General features: G+C 39.7%; 2 protein-coding genes across 6 annotated transcripts in view; both read right to left on the bottom strand.

Moving 5' to 3' along the window:
* Window positions 1-316: 316 nt before the first annotated feature.
* Window positions 317-5,063, bottom strand: endouc (endonuclease, polyU-specific C). Its single transcript, XM_017694638.2, has 8 exons — window positions 4,757-5,063; window positions 4,470-4,529; window positions 4,255-4,354; window positions 3,730-3,841; window positions 2,496-2,617; window positions 1,947-2,059; window positions 1,613-1,763; window positions 317-896 (listed from the first exon to the last, which is right to left on the bottom strand). Exons 1-8 carry the CDS (start codon window positions 4,765-4,767, stop codon window positions 636-638), a joined length of 930 nt encoding a protein of 309 aa, XP_017550127.1. The 5' UTR covers window positions 4,768-5,063; the 3' UTR covers window positions 317-635.
* A 4,120-nt stretch (window positions 5,064-9,183) lies between these two features.
* ppfibp1b (PPFIA binding protein 1b) overlaps window positions 9,184-22,608 on the bottom strand; it is a 30,571-nt gene continuing 17,146 nt past the window's right edge. For 3 of the 5 annotated variants that reach the window (XM_017690330.2, XM_017690351.2, XM_017690363.2), the window contains 19 exons: window positions 22,465-22,526; window positions 22,292-22,376; window positions 21,877-22,016; window positions 20,075-20,172; window positions 19,421-19,480; window positions 18,610-18,670; window positions 18,446-18,472; window positions 18,189-18,360; window positions 16,974-17,115; window positions 15,081-15,212; window positions 14,651-14,801; window positions 11,985-12,096; window positions 11,777-11,865; window positions 11,474-11,596; window positions 11,235-11,360; window positions 10,960-11,148; window positions 9,741-9,908; window positions 9,528-9,593; window positions 9,185-9,436 (listed from right to left, as the gene is read on the bottom strand). In XM_017690330.2, coding sequence (XP_017545819.2) covers window positions 9,350-9,436; window positions 9,528-9,593; window positions 9,741-9,908; window positions 10,960-11,148; window positions 11,235-11,360; window positions 11,474-11,596; window positions 11,777-11,865; window positions 11,985-12,096; window positions 14,651-14,801; window positions 15,081-15,212; window positions 16,974-17,115; window positions 18,189-18,360; window positions 18,446-18,472; window positions 18,610-18,670; window positions 19,421-19,480; window positions 20,075-20,172; window positions 21,877-22,016; window positions 22,292-22,376; window positions 22,465-22,526 — 2,090 coding nt within the window. In that variant the 3' untranslated portion in view covers window positions 9,185-9,349. Of the gene's footprint in view, window positions 9,437-9,527; window positions 9,594-9,740; window positions 9,909-10,959; window positions 11,149-11,234; window positions 11,361-11,473; window positions 11,597-11,776; window positions 11,866-11,984; window positions 12,097-14,650; window positions 14,802-15,080; window positions 15,213-16,973; window positions 17,116-18,188; window positions 18,361-18,445; window positions 18,473-18,609; window positions 18,671-19,420; window positions 19,481-20,074; window positions 20,173-21,876; window positions 22,017-22,291; window positions 22,377-22,464; window positions 22,527-22,608 lie in introns of all 5 variants that reach the window. The other 2 variants (XM_017690318.2, XM_017690339.2) reach the window with 2 other exon arrangements.

Here is a 22,608-nt window from a genome sequence, read left to right as displayed (position 1 = left end):
AGAACCAGCAGTACATTATTTCATCATGTATGTCTCTCGCTGAAATTAGATCGCTCCCCACACATTAAACAAATACTGCGAAGACTTGGCAATGTGTGGGAATTTTCATCAGTGGTCTGCAGATTTAGTCATTGTTTGTCAGACATTTCGGACCAAATAAGTAACAGCTGATTTATTTTAGGGGACTAATTTAGTTTAATTGTTCTAATTATTCAATAACATGCAACGTGCTAAATATAACCAGAGGTGAAAGAAGAAATCCAGAAAACCTCTCCTGACACTTTGAACAGCACAAATAAAACAAACCACAACTTGATGAAGAGATGAAGCCAAAAAGCTTTATTAACTAAGCTGTGCACATCAGTTAAAATTCTAAAAAGCATGAGATAATGCACTAGTTTCAAACAGTTAAAAGAAGCAAAAAAAAAATCTTCAGAAGAAGGTTTCTGAATACATGCAGTTCAGCTTTATGTGAATTTATACTACTGCCCCAAATCCAGCAAACTACACATTACATGAGTAAGGATTTCTACAAAAAGCACGTCTTTCACTTGCTTGTCCCGACTTTTTAACAACGTCAGTAAACGCAAAAATACTATGTACGCTGCAAGCAGGACAATCAGATGTAATAAACTCTATACGTGTCTGCTGTTGCTGCTCAGTAGTTTGGGATAGGACGTCCCGATGGAGCGTCCGTGTCTGTGGACAACCATCTCCAGCTGATACTCGGCCATGTTGACCACAGCAATGGTTGTCTTCTCAGTGGATGTGAGGAACAGAATGGTAAAAATGGCCATCTCAAACTCGGGACTGACACCAATGAAAGTGCTGCCTACAGGCTTGACCAGACCATGCCAGCTGAACTGCACATTCAAGACATGGTCATCCTCATCTGGCTAAAATGGGAGAGAAAAAGAGACGAGATGAGAGATGAGGTCACAGAATGTCCCAAGTTAGAGAAAGAAGTATAATGTCCCCTAAAATTAACCTCTACTTTATAGTGCTGTGCAAAAGTCAGAGACCACCTCTCATTCATTTAATTTCCAGTCAAAATAACCATTAAATACAAGTTGTTCGTTTTTTTTTATGTCAGGAAAAAAGACAGAAAACATGTATTTAACAGGAAATTACACAGAAACTGCAAAAACTAAATCTATTATTTTTCAGTACTCAGTTTGTCCACCATTTGCCTTTATTGAAACGTCCAGTTTCAGTTTGCTTTCAGTTTTTCAAAGAAAGCTACAGGGACATTTTTCCACACCTCCAAAGTTCAGTCTTTGGAGAAGTTGGTTCCATTTACTTCTTCTCACAAACACATTCAACAACGTTGAGGTCTGGACTCACAAGTCCTCTGAGAACATCAGCAGCTTCTTTAACTTGAAAACATTCTTCCTATACCCTTGAGTCATCTTCTCACAGTGGAAGGACAGATAGAAACACCTGTAGATTTCCTAGCGCATGCAGATTATCTTATATCTAATCTCCTCAGCAATCTCCTGAAAAACTAATAGCTTATATCTAACAGCCGTTTTCACTGGACATTAAATGAATGAGGGATGGTCTCTGAATTTTGCACAGTAGTGTGTGTCAGTGTCTTTATGAAAGACTTTACCATGTCATTGTGTCTGGCTTTGTAGCCCTTGTAGTCAAGCAGATGCTGCTTCTCCTGAAGATAAAACTGGACCCAGTTGTGGAGGCCCATGATTTCATTCCCAAATTTGGTCTCACCAACAAACACATGTTCAAATCCACTGGAGTCCTCACTATTTGAGTAGAGCGAGACAAAAGAAAAAACATCAGTTACATCACAACACATAAATTACTTATGATGGACAGACACAAAAACCACTAGATCTCTAAATATTCTTTCATTTTATGTAAACACATGCTTTTTGTGTATGTGGACATGAGTGCTTGTGCATGTACACAAGAAGAGAGAGACTCACCCTCCTTTCCTTTCTCTGTGGTAAAGACGGAACCACATGTAGTACAGCTGACTCTTAAACGGTCTCAGACTGGACTGAGATTTGCCTTTCTTCACCAAGTACTGGTGAGCACGCTGAAGAAAGAAATCGAAACAATCATCCTCAAATGAATTAAGCAGATGTTAGTGTTACTGAACGCAGCCAAAATGGGACGTCACATGTTAAACTGCAAGAAATTGTTTTCTTCCCGAGATGTTCCAGGACCTGCAGCTTTCAAGAACAGAATGTGACGGGAAGAAGCACCACTCAGAGTGGAATTTACTAAACGTAGGTCTACTGTGAACAGCAACCAGACTAATGTGCTGCCAATTCTTCAACAGTTTACAATGGTATCATACAGTGGTAAGCCAAAATAACATGCTATAAATTTTTAAATAGGAAAATAAGAGGTGACGTGGTAAGCTTCTGTATGCAGCACTCCATTGTCTTCTGCTTAGAGTGTCTTTTGTAAATCACATATAACAGCTGAGCTCCATGACTGCCTACACCAACAGTCAACAGTGTATATACCTTCATGACTGCGGTCTCCAAGATGGCATCCAGGAAAGCGTTATTCTCTGTCACTTCCTCAGAGGTCACTTTCTCAGCCACACCAGTGGCCCTTTCGTAGTTGTCCAACAGCTTCATGAAACCTAGAAAGAGTCAGACAATTGTGCTTAAGAGAAAAGAAGGATTGCTACTTTGCCAATCATTGTTTTTGGAGTCTTGCCCAAGGTCTCTTTTTGGTATAGAGTACCATCATTGCCCAGGCTGGGCTTGATCACCTTGGACAAGTCCCCTAACACCACATTCACCTCTGCAACATTATTTCTATTGTTAATCACTCTGGAAAGAGCATGTACCAAATGCCATGGCCGTTATATAACTCAAGTTATACTTTTAATCCTAATTCGTCACACTTTCTTGACTAATGAGAATAATAAGTCAAGATTTTTTTCAATCTAAACACAATGTTCAATGCTATATTTTAATGCTCTGGGCGTAAGCATGCACTAATTTACAGGGCAGCTAATCAGAATGCAGATCATTTAAATATATTCTAAAAAAAAAAAAAAAGGGGTTGAGGGAGTGGTCAAGTAAAAATGAATAATGACTAATTTTGGTACATAAAACCTTTAAGTGGACCTCAAGGACAAAATAAAATGTGAATAATATAGGCTATGGGCCTGTTAAATAAAAAACATGTTGAAAGAACTTTAGTTTCATATCCTAGTGTACCATACATTTAAAATAAATGGTAACATATTTTATATCATTAATTCCTTCTGCTATGAGTTTTCAATTTCACAGAAATATTAAAGGGAAACACTGTACTTGCATTTATTATTAATGCTCTTATTACAGTGCAGTTATTCTACACATTAAGAAAACCCTTCACAGTGAATTGTGGATTCTTGGTAACCAAGCAAAGTGGGTGCCACACATTTGGGGCAATCAAAGTAAAGGAAAAACCCTCTATAATTTAAGCCAGACTCGCTTTGAATGCAATTATATTACGTAATGCATAAGCATGTCCCTGGGAAAGACATGTCTAGAGCAGCTCCTGGCGCAGTCTAAGCTTTTGTGCAAACTGTGTGAGCCAAACAACTCCAAACAGTACATTAATGGGATGGGTTTCAAGTGTCAGAGCATGTTGAGGCAGAGGAGTGAGACTAGACTGTCATCACTGAGGATTTATGGAAATATCTGTTTGAGAAAGAAAAGCCAGAGGCATTCAGAACAAAGAATATGCTTTTTCACTTACGGGCGTAGGTAGTGATGGATTTCAGCTTGTTCTCATTCACATAGGAGAAGAGAGGAGATGAGGCATGATCTGTTGCCGTAGTGCTGCCACTAGGTATATAACCAGCTTTGCCCTGCAAAGAAGTTTTAATCATTAAAACATCTGTTAGAAGTGTTGTCAGGAAGCACCGCGGAATGGTGGAGTTGAGCGAGGTTAATGATGTATGATGACCAATGTGATGACCAGTTGCATAATAGCGATGCAGTAATGTAGTAGATGACATGTCATATCAACCTTAAAGGGGAATTTCACAGATTTTTCAAAATTTCAGCACATGTAAGTTTTGGACAGTAAGTAAAATATCTTTTTTTCCACAACCACTAGTTCCCAAAGCAAAGCCACCACTGTAAAGAAATCAGAACAGGTACGTTTTTCTACAACAGCCCATTTTGCATCAAACCACTCTGAATGAACTTACATCTCAACGGCTGAGAATCTTAGAGAAATGGGCGAAATTCCCCTTTGATTCTATTAAACCTGAAGTACCTGCAGTGAGATCCTGTAGTCTGTCCCGGCTTTAAAGCGATTCACATCCAACTTCCAAAGCTCGTTGAAGATGTCAGACAGCTCCTGGTTTACAGTTTGGCTGAAGATTGGCATAAGTTTGTTTTAGAGCTGTTTGTGTTCAAGATCTGAGCTAAATAAACCTAAAGACGTTAACGCGTCTGGGACAAGTGAGTAGAGAAGGACTAAATACTCACCTTGCCGCATCAATATATGCAAACAGAGCAAGGAGCCCAATGAAACCACCACAGACACGCCTGAAAGTTAAGACAAAAACGTTTAAAAGTTCAACTTTCCTATCCCAGCCCCACAGAGCACTTCATACCTTACTAATGAAAACCTCAGCTGCTGCTCAGCTACACTGAAAAAATAAGCCTCGGTTAAGGATGACGGGAGAGCAGTCAGACTACATGGACAGTGTTCTAATGGCAATGGTTTAAGACACTCGTGGAAAGTTTTAGACAGATATAAACGTTTCAAGTACCCGCTAGCCATCGCTGTGTGCTTCCCCAGTCCTGTCTGTACAGCAGAGCTGAAGCTGGAGAGTGGAGAGAGTGAATCCTCCCCTCAGACTCCTTTAGATAAACACACCCAAATGGCCGCCGCGTTACACCGCCCTAAACACAGGCTCAGCCTTCAGGTGTAGAAACCGCTCTAAACAGCAGTAAGCCTCAGTTAGGTAGCCAAGTTAACACACATGGGGACTTTAAATAAAGCTGCGAGATTTCGCTCGGTCACAAATAAACAATCAAACAAGTATAGCAGCGTGTCAACCTAGTGCACATCTCCAGAACAGACAGCAGGCGGCGCTGCTACTGCAGCTGCTTCGACCTGTGGTTTACTGGCATTCCGGCTCAAAACTAGCATTTACAGTCTGAGATCAAAGCTGACCTTTTAACTTATGTCCCTATTAAACGCGATTAAGTATCACTAAAAATAGTTGTTTTCACATATTCTTTGATTGTGTAACTTCTGATTTAGGATTACATCTTCATGCACCGTCAAGTGAACAAATAACCAATAACCAACACCTCCTCTCTTAGCATCAGGACAAACACTCAGACATACATCACAGCATGGAAGGAAAATGCTTTATAATCCAGTATGTCATCAGCTCCCCTCCCCAGATGTAGCACTCTGCCTCCGGTAGTGTTAGCTATCTTTCTTCCATCTGCATTGACCAGCTAACGGAAAAATGTCTCTCAAGCCCCCCGTCTCAATGATACTGGGGTGAGGGCCCTATACCTGCCCCAAAGCGCTTTTAAGTTCTCAAAACTCTCACGACTTGCTCCACCACTGCAGGAGGCAAGCGGGTTTGAACAGGTGTAGCAATGCTTTCATTTTAGCAGGAGTTGCTTTAGTACTACCAAACAGAAGAAGACCTGAAATCCTTTGTAACTGATGATTTGAACTATTCTGCCCTTGCTTTCCTTTATGGACAAAATCTTTAGTTATATGGTTGTAGATCTTATTATAGATCTTATTATAGAAGCATTTGTTTTCTAATGTTATGCTATGGTTTTCAATATTAATAATTATAAATGCTTCTTTTCAGCAGTGAGATTGACTCAAAGGTGCATTATTAAAAAATTCATCATGCTCATTAGTAGTCATAGTAGTAGAGACATTTCTACAGGATTCTTAGTCTTGTGTAATTGTGTAAAATACAGTAAATTCAAATATCAGAAGGCAAAAATATTACACAGTACTATTGAATCTTATGGCTTTATGCACTACTGTACATGGGCAGACACACACACACACACACACACACACACATATACATACATACATACATACATACAGGTGCTGGTCAACGAATTAGAATAATTTGAAATAGTGCAATCATGAAATTCTTTGAATGCATTTTTTGTGCAGAAAGCAAATCAGGTGTTCACCGCACCTGTCCTACTCGTTAGACTAATCACAGAACTCGTTACCTGTAGAAAATTTGCTCAGCTGAGCTTTCCAAAAGGCCCATTTAGGCCATTTAACTGTGACACTGTTGTTTTATTGAATTAGAATAATGGAGAAACCGTTTCATTGAATTAGAATAATTTTTATTATAATTACAATCATCACTTTCTCAGTATTTTGTGGCTGCCCCCTTGGCTTGTATGACTGCCTGAAGTATCCGCGGCATCGATTTGACCAGCTTGTCGCAAGTTTCCGCACTCACAGCTTCCCAGGCAGTGGCGATGTTCTGCTTCAGTTGGTCCAGCGTAGTAGGCTTTCTGTCGCGAATTTTCCGCTTGACGATGGCCCAAAGGTTTTCAATGACATTGAGGTCAGGCGAGTTGGCCGGCCATGCCAAAACTTCAAGCTGTTTTTTAGTGAACCAATCTTTGGTCGACTTTGCCGCATGAGCCGGTGCAAGATCCTGTTGAAATATGAAGTCTTCTTCGCCGAACTGTTCCTCAACAGTCGGAATCAGGAACGTTTCCAGAATATCTTGATATACGGCAGCATTGACAGTCTTCTTGAGGAAGCAGAGTTTCCCTACACCTCGAGCGGACATGCATCCCCAGACCATAACGCTCTGGGGAAACTTGACAGATCTTTTCACGCACTCGTGGTTGTAGGTTTCGCCACCACGACGCCAGACACGAGGACCTTGGTCACCGAAGGAGATGCAGAAGCGTGATTCGTCACTGAAGACCACTTTCTGCCAGTCTTCAGCAGTCCACTTGCTGTGTTCTTTGGCCCACTTCAGCCGTTTCTCCATTTGTTTCTTGTTCAGCATCGGTTTTACTGCTGGAACGCGAGATTTGAAGCCGAGTTCGCGCAGACGACGGTAAGTGGTTGATCTGGAGACGTCAGCACCGGTCTGCTTGTTCCACAAGTCGGTGAGCTCGGAAGTGGACTTGAACCGGTTGCTGACTGCGATCTTTCTCAGCTGCTTGTTGTCGCGAGCAGAAGTTTTTCGGACGCCGGAACAGTTGGTGCGCTTGCTGCAGTTTTTCTTGAGAGCTTTGCAGACGGAAGACTGGCTGATGCCGAGCTGCTCAGCAATTTTAGTTTGGGTCAAGCCTTGTTGGCGAAGGGCTTGAATTTGAGCCACTATTCCGGTTGAGAGGTCGCGCTGCTTACCCATGATTGATTTTACAACTTAGAAATTCTACTCAACCCTGACTTTATACTGCACAGTGAACACTCTTCACAGAAAACAAAAATTCGAGCATTTATTCTAATTCAATGAAACGGTTTCTCCATTATTCTAATTCAATAAAACAACAGTGTCACAGTTAAATGGCCTAAATGGGCCTTTTGGAAAGCTCAGCTGAGCAAATTTTCTACAGGTAACGAGTTCTGTGATTAGTCTAACGAGTAGGACAGGTGCGGTGAACACCTGATTTGCTTTCTGCACAAAAAATGCATTCAAAGAATTTCATGATTGCACTATTTCAAATTATTCTAATTCGTTGACCAGCACCTGTACATACATACGCGCACACACACACTTTTCTGAGTTGTACTCAGCTGTACTCCGGCTACATTACACCACTGCCATTCCTGTATAATGGTCAGAGTGTGATTTTGGAAGGAACAGCATTGAACTACATGTTGGCAACTGTTCAAGCAATGCTAGTTCCCAACAATATTAATATGGTTATTTATAGTTATTCTAGATTCATCCTCTTGGGACCACTTTTATTCTTATAAAATGGAAAAACCGCCCAGTGCACCAACAAAACAAGACTGTGTGCTGTACTTATTTTATTAATCTTTTAAAATGAGCACAGGTTGACAGAACACCACAATACACAACTGAAATGATTGAGAGGCACCAAAAAAATACCACTGCACTGATGAAAAGCAGATTTTTTTTATGTTAATTGATGCACAATACTTTTGAAAATGACAAATGCTTAAATAACATGCAATGACATTTCTTACAAATGGGCCCTAGAAATGCATTGTACTTAGTTGTTTCATAGTGTTAAAATACACTGCGTGCAAATACATGCATCAATGAGCATATGCAGAATCCAGGGACAGACAATACAGATCAAGACAATTCTTGTAAAAGAATACAAATATGGCCATTGTAGGCACTGAGATATCTGGCAATCCTTATTCAGGAGTGTGCAATGCTTTGAAACTTGGCAGTTGTTTTTGTAATCCAATTTTAAAATCTAAATTTCGTTAAATAGCTCTATGATTCAGAGAGGCTAAAAGTGTCATTGTGCTCCGTTTACTACCATAAAAAAGGACAAAAAGACAGAGGAGTGTAAGGCCTGTAGAAAAAAAAAAAAAGTGTGCATAAGTCTCCAGTGACCAGCTGGGAGGCAAACTACAGTAGGACTGCCACTTATTCCCTTTAAAAATTCATAAAATACCTGCAATCGAAGCACAACTACTTGATAAACAAATAATTTAAATCAAAAGTTGGGACAAACTAACCCTTAAAATCTTGCTCCTTGGGACATATTCACTTCTTCTACACATGACAGCTTACATAGGAAAGACATCTATTCTGCTATGGGCACTGTTCTGTATGGTAAATACTGTAATGTGGATCTTCTAAAGGAGTTAACATGACCTATGTAGACTGATAAAGTATGGATGGCACTGTGAGAGAGAGCGAGAGAGCGCGAGAGCGAGAGAGAGAGAGAGAGAGAGAGAGAGAGAGAGAGAGAGAGAGAGAGAGAGAGAGACTGAGAGAAAGAGAGAGAGAGAGAGAGCGCGAGAGAGAGCGAGAGCGAGAGAGAGAGAGCGCGAGAGAGAGCGAGCGCGAGAGAGAGCGAGAGCGAGAGAGAGCGAGAGCGAGAGAGAGCGAGAGACAGAGAAAGAGCGAGAGGGAGAGAGAGACTGAGAGAGACAGAGAAAGAGCGAGAGAGAGCGAGAGAGAGCGAGAGAGCGAGAGAGAGAGAGAGAGAGAGAGAGAGAGAGAGAGAGAGAGAGAGAGAGAGAGAGAGAGAGAGAGAGCGCGAGAGAGCGAAAGAGCGAAAGAGCGAGAGAGAGAGAAAGAGAGCGAGAGAGAGCGAGAGAGAGAGAGAGCAAGGTGTGCAGAGGAGTTGGCACAGTCAGTTCCGATCACAGTAGCACTATGGACAGGCGAGCCTAGGAAGCGCCCTTAAATGTTGGCGTCATCATCAGTTACGCTGGGGTTGGGTGACGACGTTGACATCTCCTTAAAGAGCTCATCATCTTTCAGCATACTCTGCACCACAATGCACATAATAATTATACATGGCGCTATAACACATTATAGAGTGATGACAACTGTATGATTTGCGTGATGTGATTTTTACCGTCAAGTTGTTGATGCCCTCTGAGAAAGCTCCAATCTGTCGCACAGTTCCTTCTGAGTCCTCCATCTGTGGCCACAAAGTCAACAAAAAAAGTAATTAAGTAAGTCTAGTAAATTAAAATGAATTAAATAAGCCCATTTTGTGTGATGCAACGATTATGCTGTCCTTTCTGTGATATTATTCTTTAATATTAAAGTGTCCACACAACCTTACCTGCTCTAGTCGGTCCAAATCATCCTCGTAGATCTGCAGCTCCATGCCTCTGTAGCCCTTCTGGAAGCTGCGTCCTTTAGGCATTTCCACGTCCATGGGACACACGTATTCCTCACTCTCCTCCTGCTTCTTCTTCCTCCCAAAGCTTCCAAATGTCAGCTTCCGGGGCTAAATACAACACACAACAACACAATAAGATGGAAGCCCCCCAGTATTAAAGCAATATTTCTATAAAAAAACTAAATTTTACCAAATACAGTAGATCAGCCAAATAGTGTTAAAGTTGGCTAATTCAAGAAGAGTGTTCAAAATTTTTTTATAATATACTGTAATTATTATTTTAGTGATTGCTTGATAAGTTCTGCCTCAAGGTTTGATCACTACTGCTCAAATACAAGGCATTCTGAATATTAATTTTAGTGTATTCTGTTTGTATCCATAATTTCTACAAATAAATTAAAACAGTGATTCCAAACTTCTGAAATGTTGTGTGTGGGTCGCATACCTAATAACAGTATTAGCAGATATCTCTAGGCCTAAGTTGTGTCTATACTTTTGACCATTTTTATAGATAACGGTGTCATTCAGTATCTTGGGTGATTCACTCCATAAAGAGAAAAATATGTAAATTAGATTTTTTGTTGAATGATTGCTTTACATGGGAATTCCACCAAGTTTTTTTTATATTTCTGAATTATTAAATGATTAAGATGTAAACAAAGCCATTCGGAAAGTTTTGATGTAAAATCCTCCATTCTACAAAAAGTTATCGCGTCAGATTTGTTCACAGTAAGTGGTGGCAGGTACTCTGAAAGGGTGTAATATCTTTACATCTTCCTTAATGAAAGGTATTACAAGAAATGTATACAAATCTGCTACCTTAAACTTGAATTTTGAGATTGTGGAAAAGCCATTCATGCACGTATATTTCTAAAGATTTTTTTCAGATTTTACCATAATTAACATTACATATAAAAGTGCATAAGACACCTGCAAGGTCACTGGTGGCTTTGGATAATGAAAAAATAGCTATATTTGCTACATTGCGACTCCTGGTTCCTATTACCACCACTGTAAAGAAGTCGCCAAGTTTCTCGACAATTAAGCATTTTACATCAAACTACTCTGAATGACTGTTTACATTTCAACCACTGATTTATACAAACATTTTGGAGTAAGGAAAGGAATTGTCCTTTAAGGCTGGTGTACTGAAGTGAACCTTGACTTTAGCGGTTGCAGTAAGCACAGTATGGTCAGGGTTTTCCAGACACTCCTGCTTTAGCTGCTGCGCCTCTGAGCCTATCAAAAGGTTAAAGTGAGTGGCCAGGTGCCTCCGAAGCAGAGTCTTATTGGGAGGAATGTTCAGCAGCAGAGCCATGGTCTCCACATTAAAGCGAGGCTCCAACACCTAAGCACACAGACATACGCATATATTTAAAGCCATTAATTTCTCAAAGATATAAAAACACCATTTTTTTCATTCTCACTGCTCACCATCAGTCCTCCGTGGACTCCGCTGCCCCTCAGATTGGGTGCATATTCTGCCAGATCTACAGAACGTAGCCACTCCATCACACGGTGATTGGTCCACTGAGAGACCTCTGCTGGACTGATATTGTTCTGAAACAACACAGAGAAAGGGAATCAGCATGATTACCCACAGCAGTGAGTACTCTATAGTGGACCAGCACAGCTGAAGACAACAGAGCAAAGATCAATGTAGCTGCACATACCTCATCTGAGGGTCTGCGGCGCAGGCAGTTGGGCTCGTAGTTGTTGAGGCGCAGCACCTGGATGGCTCTTTTAATGCTGAGGTGATGCAGCACACTACCCACTTTTAGAGACAATAGATCATCCTGACCAACGTAAGCAAGTCCATTGTTAAATGCAGTACAAGTTTAAAAGTGCAGTAAGCAAATCCTTTTATGAGAACGATGACATTTGGGAAATCTGGATTCAGAGAGCAGTAATAACAAAAAGTAAACTGTAAAATGTCAGTGAAAGAAAGTGGCCTGTCATTAAAAAAGCAGACTCACCACAGTCATGTAATGAAGCATTCTCCCATCTACTCTCCCCTCATCAAACTGGGTTTTGTACTGGGGTAGGCCAATGTCATCAAGCCACCCTGAAAAGTGATCAGGGAAAATGTTAGGGAAGAGAAATAAAAACCTCTGCCAAACAAGTAAACTTCCAGGAGCCTGCAGTTAATTATGACATTTAGAGCAGAAAAAGGCCGCTTCTCACTTGTTACCCAATGGTAGTCCAGTTTGCCTTTGTTGTCTTCCTCCTCAGAACCCAGTGCTTGCAGGGCCAGCTGCAGTTTCTTCCTGTGGAGAGGGTGCTTGATTCCCAGCTCCTACACACAGGCCACCGTGCAAATGGTTAGCATTAGCACACAAGTTCAAGTTTCAAGTTTATTTGTCATTTGCACAACATGTCAGGACATTTATGCATTGAAATGCTTGTGGTGAGACTCTGAGGTAATCACTGTAAGTAAAATATATACATACACACACACACACCCACCATATTTTATTATATATATATATATATATATATATATATATATATATATATATATATATATATATATATATATATATATATATATATACACACACACACATACACACACACACACACACACACACACACACACACCATATTTTATTATATATATACACACACACACACACACACACACACACACACACACACACACACACACACACACACATATATATACAACCCCAATTCCAGTGAAGTTGGGACGTTGTGTAAAACATAAATAAAAACAGAATGCAATGATTTGCAAATCCTTTTCTACCTATATTCAATTGAATACACTACAAAGACAAGATATTTAATGTTCAAACGGATAAACTTTGTTTTTTGCAAATATTCACTCATTTTGAATTTGATGCCTGCAACACGTTCCAAAGAAGTTGGGACAGGGGCAACAAAAGACTGGGAAAGTTGAGGAATGCTCAAAAAACACCTGTTTGGAACATTCCACAGGTGAACAGGTTAATTGGAAACAGGTGAGTGTCATGATTGGGTATAAAGGCAGCATCCCTGAAAGGCTCAGTCATTCACAAGCAAGGACGGGCGAGGTTCACCACTTTGTGAACAACATTGTTGAGAACAACGTTTCTCAATGTGCAATTGCAAGGAATTTAGGGATTTCATCATCTACAGTCCATAATATCATCAAAAAATTCAGCGAATCTGGAGAAATCTCTGCAAGTAAGCGGCAAGGCAGAAAACCAACATTGAATGCCCGTGACCTTCGATCCCTCAGGCGGCAATGTATTATGTGCAAATGCAGTGCCGCCTGTGAAAATGTGTGACGCATTATGAAGCGCAAAATACGACAACGGAGACCCCGGACTGTTGAGCAACTGAAGTTGTACATCAAGCAAGAATGGATAAGAATTGCACCTTCAAAGCTTCAACAATTAGTGTCCTCAGTTCCCAAACGCTTACTGAGTGTTGTTAAAAGGAAAGGTGATGTAACACAGTGGTAAACATGCCCCTGTCCCAACTTCTTTGGAACGTGCTGCAGGCATCAAATTCAAAATGAGTGAATATTTGTAAAAAACAATAAAGTTTATCCGTTTGAACATTAAATATCTCGTCTTTGTAGTGTATTGAATTGAATTGAATATAGGTTGAAAAGGATTTGCAAATCATCGCATTCTGTTCTTACGCTTTACACAACGTCCCAACTTCATTGGAATTGGGGTTATTTTATATATATATATACACACACATACACACACACACAAAAAAAAAAAAAAAAATATATATATATATATATATATATATATATATATATATATATACATACACACATACACACACACACAAAAAAAAAAAAAAAATATATATATATATATATATATATATATATATATATATATATATATATATATATATATATATATATATATACACATATATATATATACATACACACACACCAGGATCAGATCACTGAATGTACACAAAATGCTAATTTGTACACTACACAAAATACAATACTTAAACATTAGGAAATGGACATTCGGGAAAAAAAGTAAAATTTCTGACTAATGGAACAACAGGTACTAAAATTAACACTCTTGCTGTTGCCATTGTTGTGTACATAAAATACTGGGCAAAGGCAGAGGCCACCAATCTTTTCAATTTCTAGTCAAAATGGCCATTAAGTACAAGTTTTTGAATTTTCAGTGAAAGCTAAAAATTAGAAAACATATGTAACAAAATTACACTTAAACCTAAACAACTAAATATAATACCAATTTTTTTCACATTTAATGTTATTGCAGTTTTTCTAAAACATTTTCCAAGTGAAAATTCTTTTCTCAAAGTCTTGAAACTTACACATTTTCTTTAGATCTGAAGCAAAAGTGCAGCTTGACTTTCTCCTGTCTCTAAAAGGTATAAAAGCTATAAGTGTTTATCTGATGATGACAGTTTTGGTGGTCTATCAGACTGTGCATGATTGTTAGGAGCCTTGTTTAATCAAGTTTTGAACTTTGAGTTTTGGAAGCTGCTGTTTTTTTTACATTTACTTTTCTTTGACTTTCCCTTTCCTTAAGAGGATCCTCTTCTATCTAATCTCAGAAATATCTCCTAAAAATGAATGAGGCTGTTTTCACCAGAAATTAAATGAATGTAGAGTAGTGTCTGACTTTTACACAGTACTATATATTTTGTGTGCATGTGTATACAACACCAAGGGAACGATGGGAATGAGCCCATTTTGTTTGTATTGGTGAGAAACACTCCAGCACAGTTACGTCTGCATGGGAACAACTCCCATTGAAACCAAATTGAAAAAGAGCACATAAGACAGGAACACACCGTTCTTCCTCAAGGATGTGTGAGAGTAGCTGAATGCTCACCTTTTCTAAGTCTTGCTGTGAGGCCTGCAGGAGAGTGTGTCCTGAGGAGATCCACTGCCTGGCCAGGTTCACATACAGCCCTAGTCCCTGCTCCTGCATCCAGTCACACACCTGCTCCCGGGACCAGCGCGCAAAAGGAGCATCCAGCTCACTGACAACCACACACATACACAAACTTTTAGACGCCAAATGAGGCAAGAGTAAACAAAAACAAAAACAAAAAAACAATAAAAAGGTGTCGTGTGTAACAAATGGAGAAGCATTATGTCTTCTACCATAAGACATCTAAAGCAGAGATCAGACATCAGACAGAAATATCAGCAAGCTCACCACCAGGTGGTGCTGTCTTCACAGCTGCTCCTTATAAGCAAAACTGAAGGATGAAGTGCATATGGCCAGACCAGCAGTCACAAAGCCTCTGAAGACTGACCTGTTGGTGTTATGAAGGTCTCGTGACCAGCCCAGCCTGGGCCCAGCTGTGGCTCGGATTCCTCCCCGTTTGAACTCGCTCTCTGAAAGGTTGTCATCCAAGTTGAATGTGGTTGACTGACTTCTTCTGAGCCTTCAATGAAGAGTGAAAAGTAATGTTTTATACTGATTAAGGTGAAGAAAAAGGATTCTAAGCATGCACAATGAAAGCAAAAGTACATCGTTCAAATCCCTCTCATTTTGCATGACGGCACTACAAACACTATACATCAAATACTTTGTAAAAGAAAAGAAAAAAAAAAAAATCACAAGCTCATTTCCAAAAAAGTTGGGAAGGTATGTAAAATGTCAAAAAACAGAACGCAATGATGTGCAAATCATTTGAACTCTATATTCAATTGTCAATAGTACAAAGACAACATATCAAATGTTGAAACTGAGCAATTTTATCATTTTTTGAAAAATGCATGCCTATTTTGAATTTGATGTCAACGGCGCATTTCAAAAAAGTGTTGAGAGGGGCATGATTACTAGTACGCTGCATCACCTTTTCTTTTAACAACACTGTACGTGTTTGGTAAAGGAGGAGAGTAACTGCTGTAGTTTTCAAAAGTGAAATGTTTTCCCATTCATGCTTGATCTAGAATTTCAGTTGCTCAACAGTTCAGGGTCTCCTTCATCATATTTTTCGTTTCATGTTTTTAATGGGTGACAGGTCTGGACTGCAGGCAGGCCAGTTTAGCACTCAGACTCTTACAGCAAACTCAGACTCATAATATGGAGCAGTGCTATTGTAATATGTGCAGAATGTGGTTTGGCACTGTCTGGCTGAAATAAGCAAGGCCTTTCCCATAAGAGACAACGTCTGTACGGCAGCATATGTTGCACCAAAACCTGTATATATTGTTCAGCATTAATGACGCCTTCGCAGATGTGCAAGTCACCCATGCCATTTGCACTAATTCACCCCCATACAATCATGGAAGCTGGCTTTTGAATTGTGCACTAATAACAAGCCAGATAGTCCCTCTCCTCTTTAGCATGGAGCATGCGGCATCTGTGACTTGCAAAAAAAATTTGTAGGAACACAAGACTTTTCCACTTCGCCTCAGCCCATCTTAAATGAGCTCAGGCCTAGAGAAAGCAGTGGCATTTCTGGATCCTGTTTGTATCTGTTTTTTTCTTTGTATGGTAGTTTTAACTTGCATTTGTGGATGCAGTGATGAATTGTGTTACAGACAATGGTTTTCAGAAGTGTCTGAGCCTATGCAGCGATTTCCACTACAGAGTTGCGTCTGTTTTTAATGCATTGCCATCTGAGGGCCCAAAGATCACTGCCAGTCAGTACTTGTGTTCAGCCTTGTCCTTTGCACACACAGATTTCCCCAGATTCTCTGAATCTTTCAATAGCGTGTGCCGTGCATAATGAATCTCCAAAAGTGTTTGCTATTTTAATCTGAGACAGGGTTTTCCTTAATTGTTGCACTATTTGCTGCACTGTCTTGTGAACCCCTCCCCATATTTACTTCTGAAAGACTTTTTATACCTAATTATTTTACTGACCTGCTGCGAATTAACCAAATTAGTTGTGTTGCACCAGGTGTTTTTTTTTTTTTTTTAGCATTACACAACTTCACAAGTCTTTTGTTGCCCCTGTCCCAACTTGAAACTTGTCTGAAATGTGCTGCTGGCATCACATACAAAACAGGCAAATATTCTTTTGAAAAATTATAACAATCCTCTGTTGCTACATTAGATATGTTGTCTTTGTCCTATTTTCAGTTAAATATAGATATAAGTGATCTACACATCCTTGCATTGTTTTTATTTACATTTTACACAGCAGCCCAACTTTGGGAATGGGTTTATAGAAGACAGACAGTGGTCTACTCACTTTCCTATGAACGCTTTGATTCCCTTAGACTTCTTTTTGCCATCCGGGCAGATGGGGAGAGTGTGTGTGCTGTCACTGTTTGCTGATCTTTGTGGCATTCCGGCAAGGTCTAGATGGTCTGTACCTTCACGCTCAGTCTCAGCTGTTTAAACACATATAAAAGTTTATGAAGTTTAAAGTATATATTTTTAAGTCTGCATTGCAAATGGAAGATGCAGAAATTAAAAACACCAACACCAGAACAGAAAGTCCAGTGCAGAAGAACTAAGAAGTCTAATATAACAGTCTTCTCCAAGAACTACAGGAACACATCATAATAGAGTATATTTGCAGATGACATCTAGTCAGGACTCCAGAACAACTGGTAGAGTTTGTTTCAGGGACACTGAGGCAGGGGAGCAGAAAAGTCACGCAAACATGCAGGAAAACCAAAGAGTAAACATGCAACACAAACTATGTCATAAAACATGCCTGCTAGTCCCACTGCACACAGCAGCCCTGGTCTACACAGCATGTACAAGGTTGTATGAAAAGTTACATGATCTGATGTCGAAGAACAATGTGGTTGTAGAATAACTTGTGATTAAGGGGGCACTACACTTCCATATTCTTCATCCCAATGGGCTCCTTCTGGTAACAAAGAATGAATGGAATGCCAAAATACTCCAAAGATGTCACCAATCCACTTTTGCTTGCTTGGTTTTGGAATAGTGGAATATATAAAAAATCCATGCATAAAAACACATGGATTTCCTTTAGATGCAGGCAGTTTAAATCATGACAAGGAGACTAGGGAATGTTTGGTGTGGGAGAAGGGGCCCATCTGGAAGAGGGTGTGTTAAGGCCGGTTCACAGAGACAGAACATATCCAGTTGTTGCTTTGTTTCTCCAGAGAGGCCATGCGGCAAGCCCAGCTCTGCTGTAGAGGGGCTGTACCGTTCCTAGCATTGGAGCTCTTGCACTCTGGCTGCAGTCTTAACTCTATATACAGCCACCACCCCAATGCCAAATAAACAAAGGGCAGACGTTAGGTTAGAACATGCACATACAAAGCCACACTGGACAGGCTGGTTGGACAAACACTTGTGCATCACAGCAAAGAAGACAGTTTCAAGCATAAAAGCAGACACTATTACACAGTAATGCTGTCTGGGACCCTAAAAATGATTGTAGAGGAAGGGCTAAAAATAATCCTTTAGAGGCACGATATCAAACCTAGATTTGGTGCACTGGCTGTTCTCTTCCCCGCTTTGATCTTGAAGAAGCCTCGTCCAAAGGACGACCTGGCCTTCTTGGTGCCAAAAGTGTCATCCTCAGAAGTACGGGAAATAGTGGGGGACTTTGGTGGCAAAGTCGTAATTTTGTTGAACTCATCAAAAGCTCGGCTCTAAAAATGAAACAAAATGAAATTACAAATAAAATAAAATAATACATATGTACGAGAAGAAATAACAGCTGTAAGTTAAACTTACTTCTGCGGGTCCTACTGCCAAAGGTCTCTGAGAAAACAAACAAAATGTTTTCAAACAGATATTTGCTTTTTCCTAGATGTATCAACAGTCACTTTAAAGTACTGTTATTAAAGCCTGTGTTGTCAAAGACTATTTTTTAAAGTTCTTAACAGAATGAAGTTCACCTTTTCACTAGGACTGCTATCCAGGTTGCTCTGGCTTCCAGATCCGGGCACCTCCGCAGTTCTGCAATAAGATGAGTTTCCTATCATCATTTACTCGCAAAAACTCTGAAGCATCAAACCACTCGTACAAAACAGAGGAAACATAAAACTGCTTGTAAATACCAATTTCGAATGGCATAACAGGAAACAGAGTGTATCCAATTTTACAAATACACTTGGGATGCACTTATTCTGCCTACTTACGACCATGAACAAAAGATACCTTCAGACCAAGTTGTATACTTAATATCACATAACAGTTCTTCATTGGGGTATAAAAATGTCAGTACGTAGTATTTCATTAGAGATGCACCGATATGGGAATTGTAGGTTAATGCCAGTATCCAATATTTTTCAAGTACATATCTGCTGATGCCAATACATAAATTATAAAATGACAAAACAGGTCCACCGGGACTAACATTTCAGAAAAAATATATAAAATTTACTTCTGTAGTGTTAAAAATGCAGTCAAATGAATAAAATGTAGACATTTAAGCATAGGAGTGCAATAAATAGGTTATCACAACAGTTTGAAATACCCGCCAAATTAACCATTTGACCAATGTCAAATTTTTTAAGCAAATGTATGCAGATGCCAATATCATTCCAATAATATTGTGCATCCTTACACTGCGTTAATTCATGTTTCAATAAAACAAATAAAGACAATTATGGCAGTAATGACCCATATATGTAGCAATGCTGCTGATAATGACTGAGAACTCTTAAAAAGGCTGTGGAAATTCCCCTTTCTGGCACACATACTCACTCTAGTTTGGTATCTATTGGAGGCTCCTGTGATTGGCTTGGCTCTTGATGCCCTGCATCACTACAGAGGACAAACACATTGGAATAGGAATGCTAAACATGAAGGAAAAGAAAGATGGACAAGCAGTGGGTTGCAAACAAGGCTAGACAGAGTTCAGACAATGGTTTGCTAAACACAGTAAGAGTGGAAAAGAGTCACGGCAAAGGGAGTTGAAACTGTACAGTGACCCAACAGTACCTACAACAGTAGAGGACACAGGAAAAGCAGTGGTGTGACAACAACAATGAGGAACCAGGGAAAGGAGTTTATCTTTATCCTGAAGAGCTATAAACAAGCATCAAGATGTCAATATGGAAGGCTTGAAGACTGAGATGTAAACATAGTTAGGAATGATGACAATGAATGTGAAACACATAATAAGATAGAATATGTTACTGGTGAGGCATACAAATGAAAGAAAAGTGTTAAGGGTGTCTGTAATCTTTAGGAGCCATAGTCATCGGGTTTATGCTTTTTTTTTTTTTTTTTTTAATTTGGAAATCGCAAAATCCTTCAAGTGCATGTCTTGGTAGGATGCTGTAGCACTGATGGTTGGTGATCTTGCCAGCCAAGATAATTTCAAGAAACCACACTTGTTTTTTTTGCTCAGCTCACCTCTGTGGCGGCGTTGGCTGCAGGTCTTCGTCAGTCTGTTTGGCTTGTGGAGATGGCGTGAGGGAGGGCACCTGCAGTGTACTGACAAACATAGTTGGCTACACACAAAAAAGAAAAAGAGAAATATCCAACAGTGCATTAGATCAAACCAATAGCTCAGCTTATCTAAATATTATGAGGCTGTTAGTTTCACTTTTTCACTCCAGGGATCTCTATTTCCTGACAATTCTGACTGCAAATTGACGTTCGATCAACTATAGCAGCAAAGTGTGACTTGGAATTAACAAGCAATGTCCTCTGCTTGGGTCTGTTCAAGCCTCAGGCTTGACAGATTCAATAGGATCAAAACTGTTTGGCTAGAGTGTCAATCTTGCAATCTTGTGATGTTCAAAAATAACAGTATCAAAGCTAGCGGATATAACAAAAATATTATATAACAATGGATGAAGATATCGTCATTCAGGACTTCAGGGCTCTTCTTTTCAAAAATACAAACAGAATGCTGATTTAGGAGCACCAGTGTGACAACAGATTTTGACCCATTGAGTCCATTTCATTATGTATGTTGTTAATACGAGGGAGGAATTTTTTTAGTGAAGCAAGCCACTGGATAAATCAAATGTTACTATTTTGACAAGACATAAGAAGAACATCAGGCCTACTTTGCTTTGTGCATGTCACAAGAAACCTAACTAACCTGCCAAATAAACTTCCGAAGCTGTCAAGTCACACTGTTTGGTTTCAAAGCATTGAAGGCAAATCTGATGGGTTTTCAAACAGAAAGAGAAACAGAGCTTAGCTGCGTGTTTGCAGTGCACTGATGAGGATTATTAGCCAATACAGCACCTTCAAAATAAGGCTAAGTATGTTGATTTTGTATACTGACATTAAAATGGGCCACCAAAGTGGATGCTTAACAAAATGAACCAGAAGTTAAATGCCCACTGTATAAAACTGAAAAACTTAGAAGTTAGCAAATGCTAACAATACTATCTATCATTTAATTTTCCACAGATCTTAGTCTAAATGCATTATGTTACCAAAAAAAAAATCATATAAAACCATCAAGACATAACAGCAAGAAATGGCTGCTTAGCAAACAGGCTCGCAAGCCAAACTTGAAGAGAAAGAGACTTAATTAGTTTTGATTAGATAGAAGTCAGAAATACAGATGAAATCAAAGAAACTGCATATATGACATGATCCTAATGATGTTCCGATCACCCTTAAGGGTTTGCTAGAAAAGCCTGATTAATGAATCCTTTTTGGCTGACAGGAAAAATCATTTAAAAAGTAGAGGGAAAAAGTTAATATAAAGTTTGTGCTCACAGATTTTTCTGTGTGCTCCTGTCTATTTTAAATGTTCTGGGAAAACATACTGTAGAGCCCTGAATTTTACCTAACACACATATCACAACATCCAATTAAGCAGGGCCAAACGTGCTCTCTTGAAATTCTATCATCGTCAGAATACCAACGCATAACCTTCCCACAACAGGATAACACATCAAAGCTTTCACATAGGCATCTATTTAATAAAACATTCAGCTGGTGGGTGTTGTTTCTGTACTCATGATGACCAAGATATACTCAGAAACTTGTATCACATTGTATCACCCACCCCTAATCAGGGCTCACAAAGTTTGACAAACTAAAACAAAAGCCGCACTGAAAAATGAGTAATAATATCTCCTAAAACATCTCATACAGTTAGGGGTTCTGAAGTTCCCCGTCACTGCATGTAGGAATGCCTTGTGTGGACGTGCAAGAAGACTCAGCTAGTTTGAGGAGAGACGCAGTACCTCGTCCTGACTCGTTGCAGGCCCTTCCTCAGTATAACCCAGTAGGGACTTCTCAGTGTCCATGGAAACTGAGATAGCAGTTGACATGGAGAGGGAGCTGTCACTGTGGCTCTCATCACTTTCACCTTCTTTTACTTTATCTGAGGAGAAGGAGAAGAGAGCGAGGGAGGCCTGCTCATTAACTGGCATCGGGTGCACGGAACACAGACATTTAATTTAGACTCACACATCAGTTTCAATTACTGTTTATTAACAGCAAGTTGAGTAATTTGACTAATTATGTCTTAAATTGGATGATGTGTCAACACTTGTAAGAACGCACAGAAATAGTTCACAGGACCAAACAAAGGCTAACTGCCTTTAATTTGCCTCAAGAATTCTCTCACTGATTAGTACATACACAACTTCTTTTTACCTTTTCTCCCTTGCACTGACATGACCATATCTTGCACTTTCTTGTAACGCATAAGAGACTGCCGAAGCTCCTCAATCTTGCGATCCTGTGGAGCAGGTAAGAGGAATGATGACCGATTGACATAAAGCATCCAAAACACCAAAAAATTAAATTAATTTAGGAGATGGAGGTACCTTCTCTTCATTGGCTGCCATCAGTGATTCAACTGCCTTCTTCATTCTCTGCACTTCCATGTCTGCAAAGTACAGGCTATGTAGTAAAATCAGGGGCCAAAACAAGAACCCTGACAGCTAATGCAACATCTGAAAGCACCGACA

This window comes from Pygocentrus nattereri, chromosome 7, assembly GCF_015220715.1.
Source record: "Pygocentrus nattereri isolate fPygNat1 chromosome 7, fPygNat1.pri, whole genome shotgun sequence".
NCBI classification, from domain to species: Eukaryota; Metazoa; Chordata; class Actinopteri; order Characiformes; family Serrasalmidae; genus Pygocentrus; species Pygocentrus nattereri.
The sequence above is the reverse complement of the archived record's forward strand: the minus strand, read 5'-3'. Positions and strand labels throughout refer to the sequence as shown.

Bases quoted from the DNA above. Each gene is read 5' to 3' on its own strand.
- endouc (XM_017694638.2), bottom strand. The intron at 3,842-4,254 runs GTACTTCAGGTT...ACTTCTTTGCAG, and splicing joins ACTACAGGATCTCACTGCAG to GGCAAAGCTGGTTATATACC. The intron at 2,060-2,495 runs GTATATACACTG...TTCTTTCTTCAG, and splicing joins TGGAGACCGCAGTCATGAAG to CGTGCTCACCAGTACTTGGT.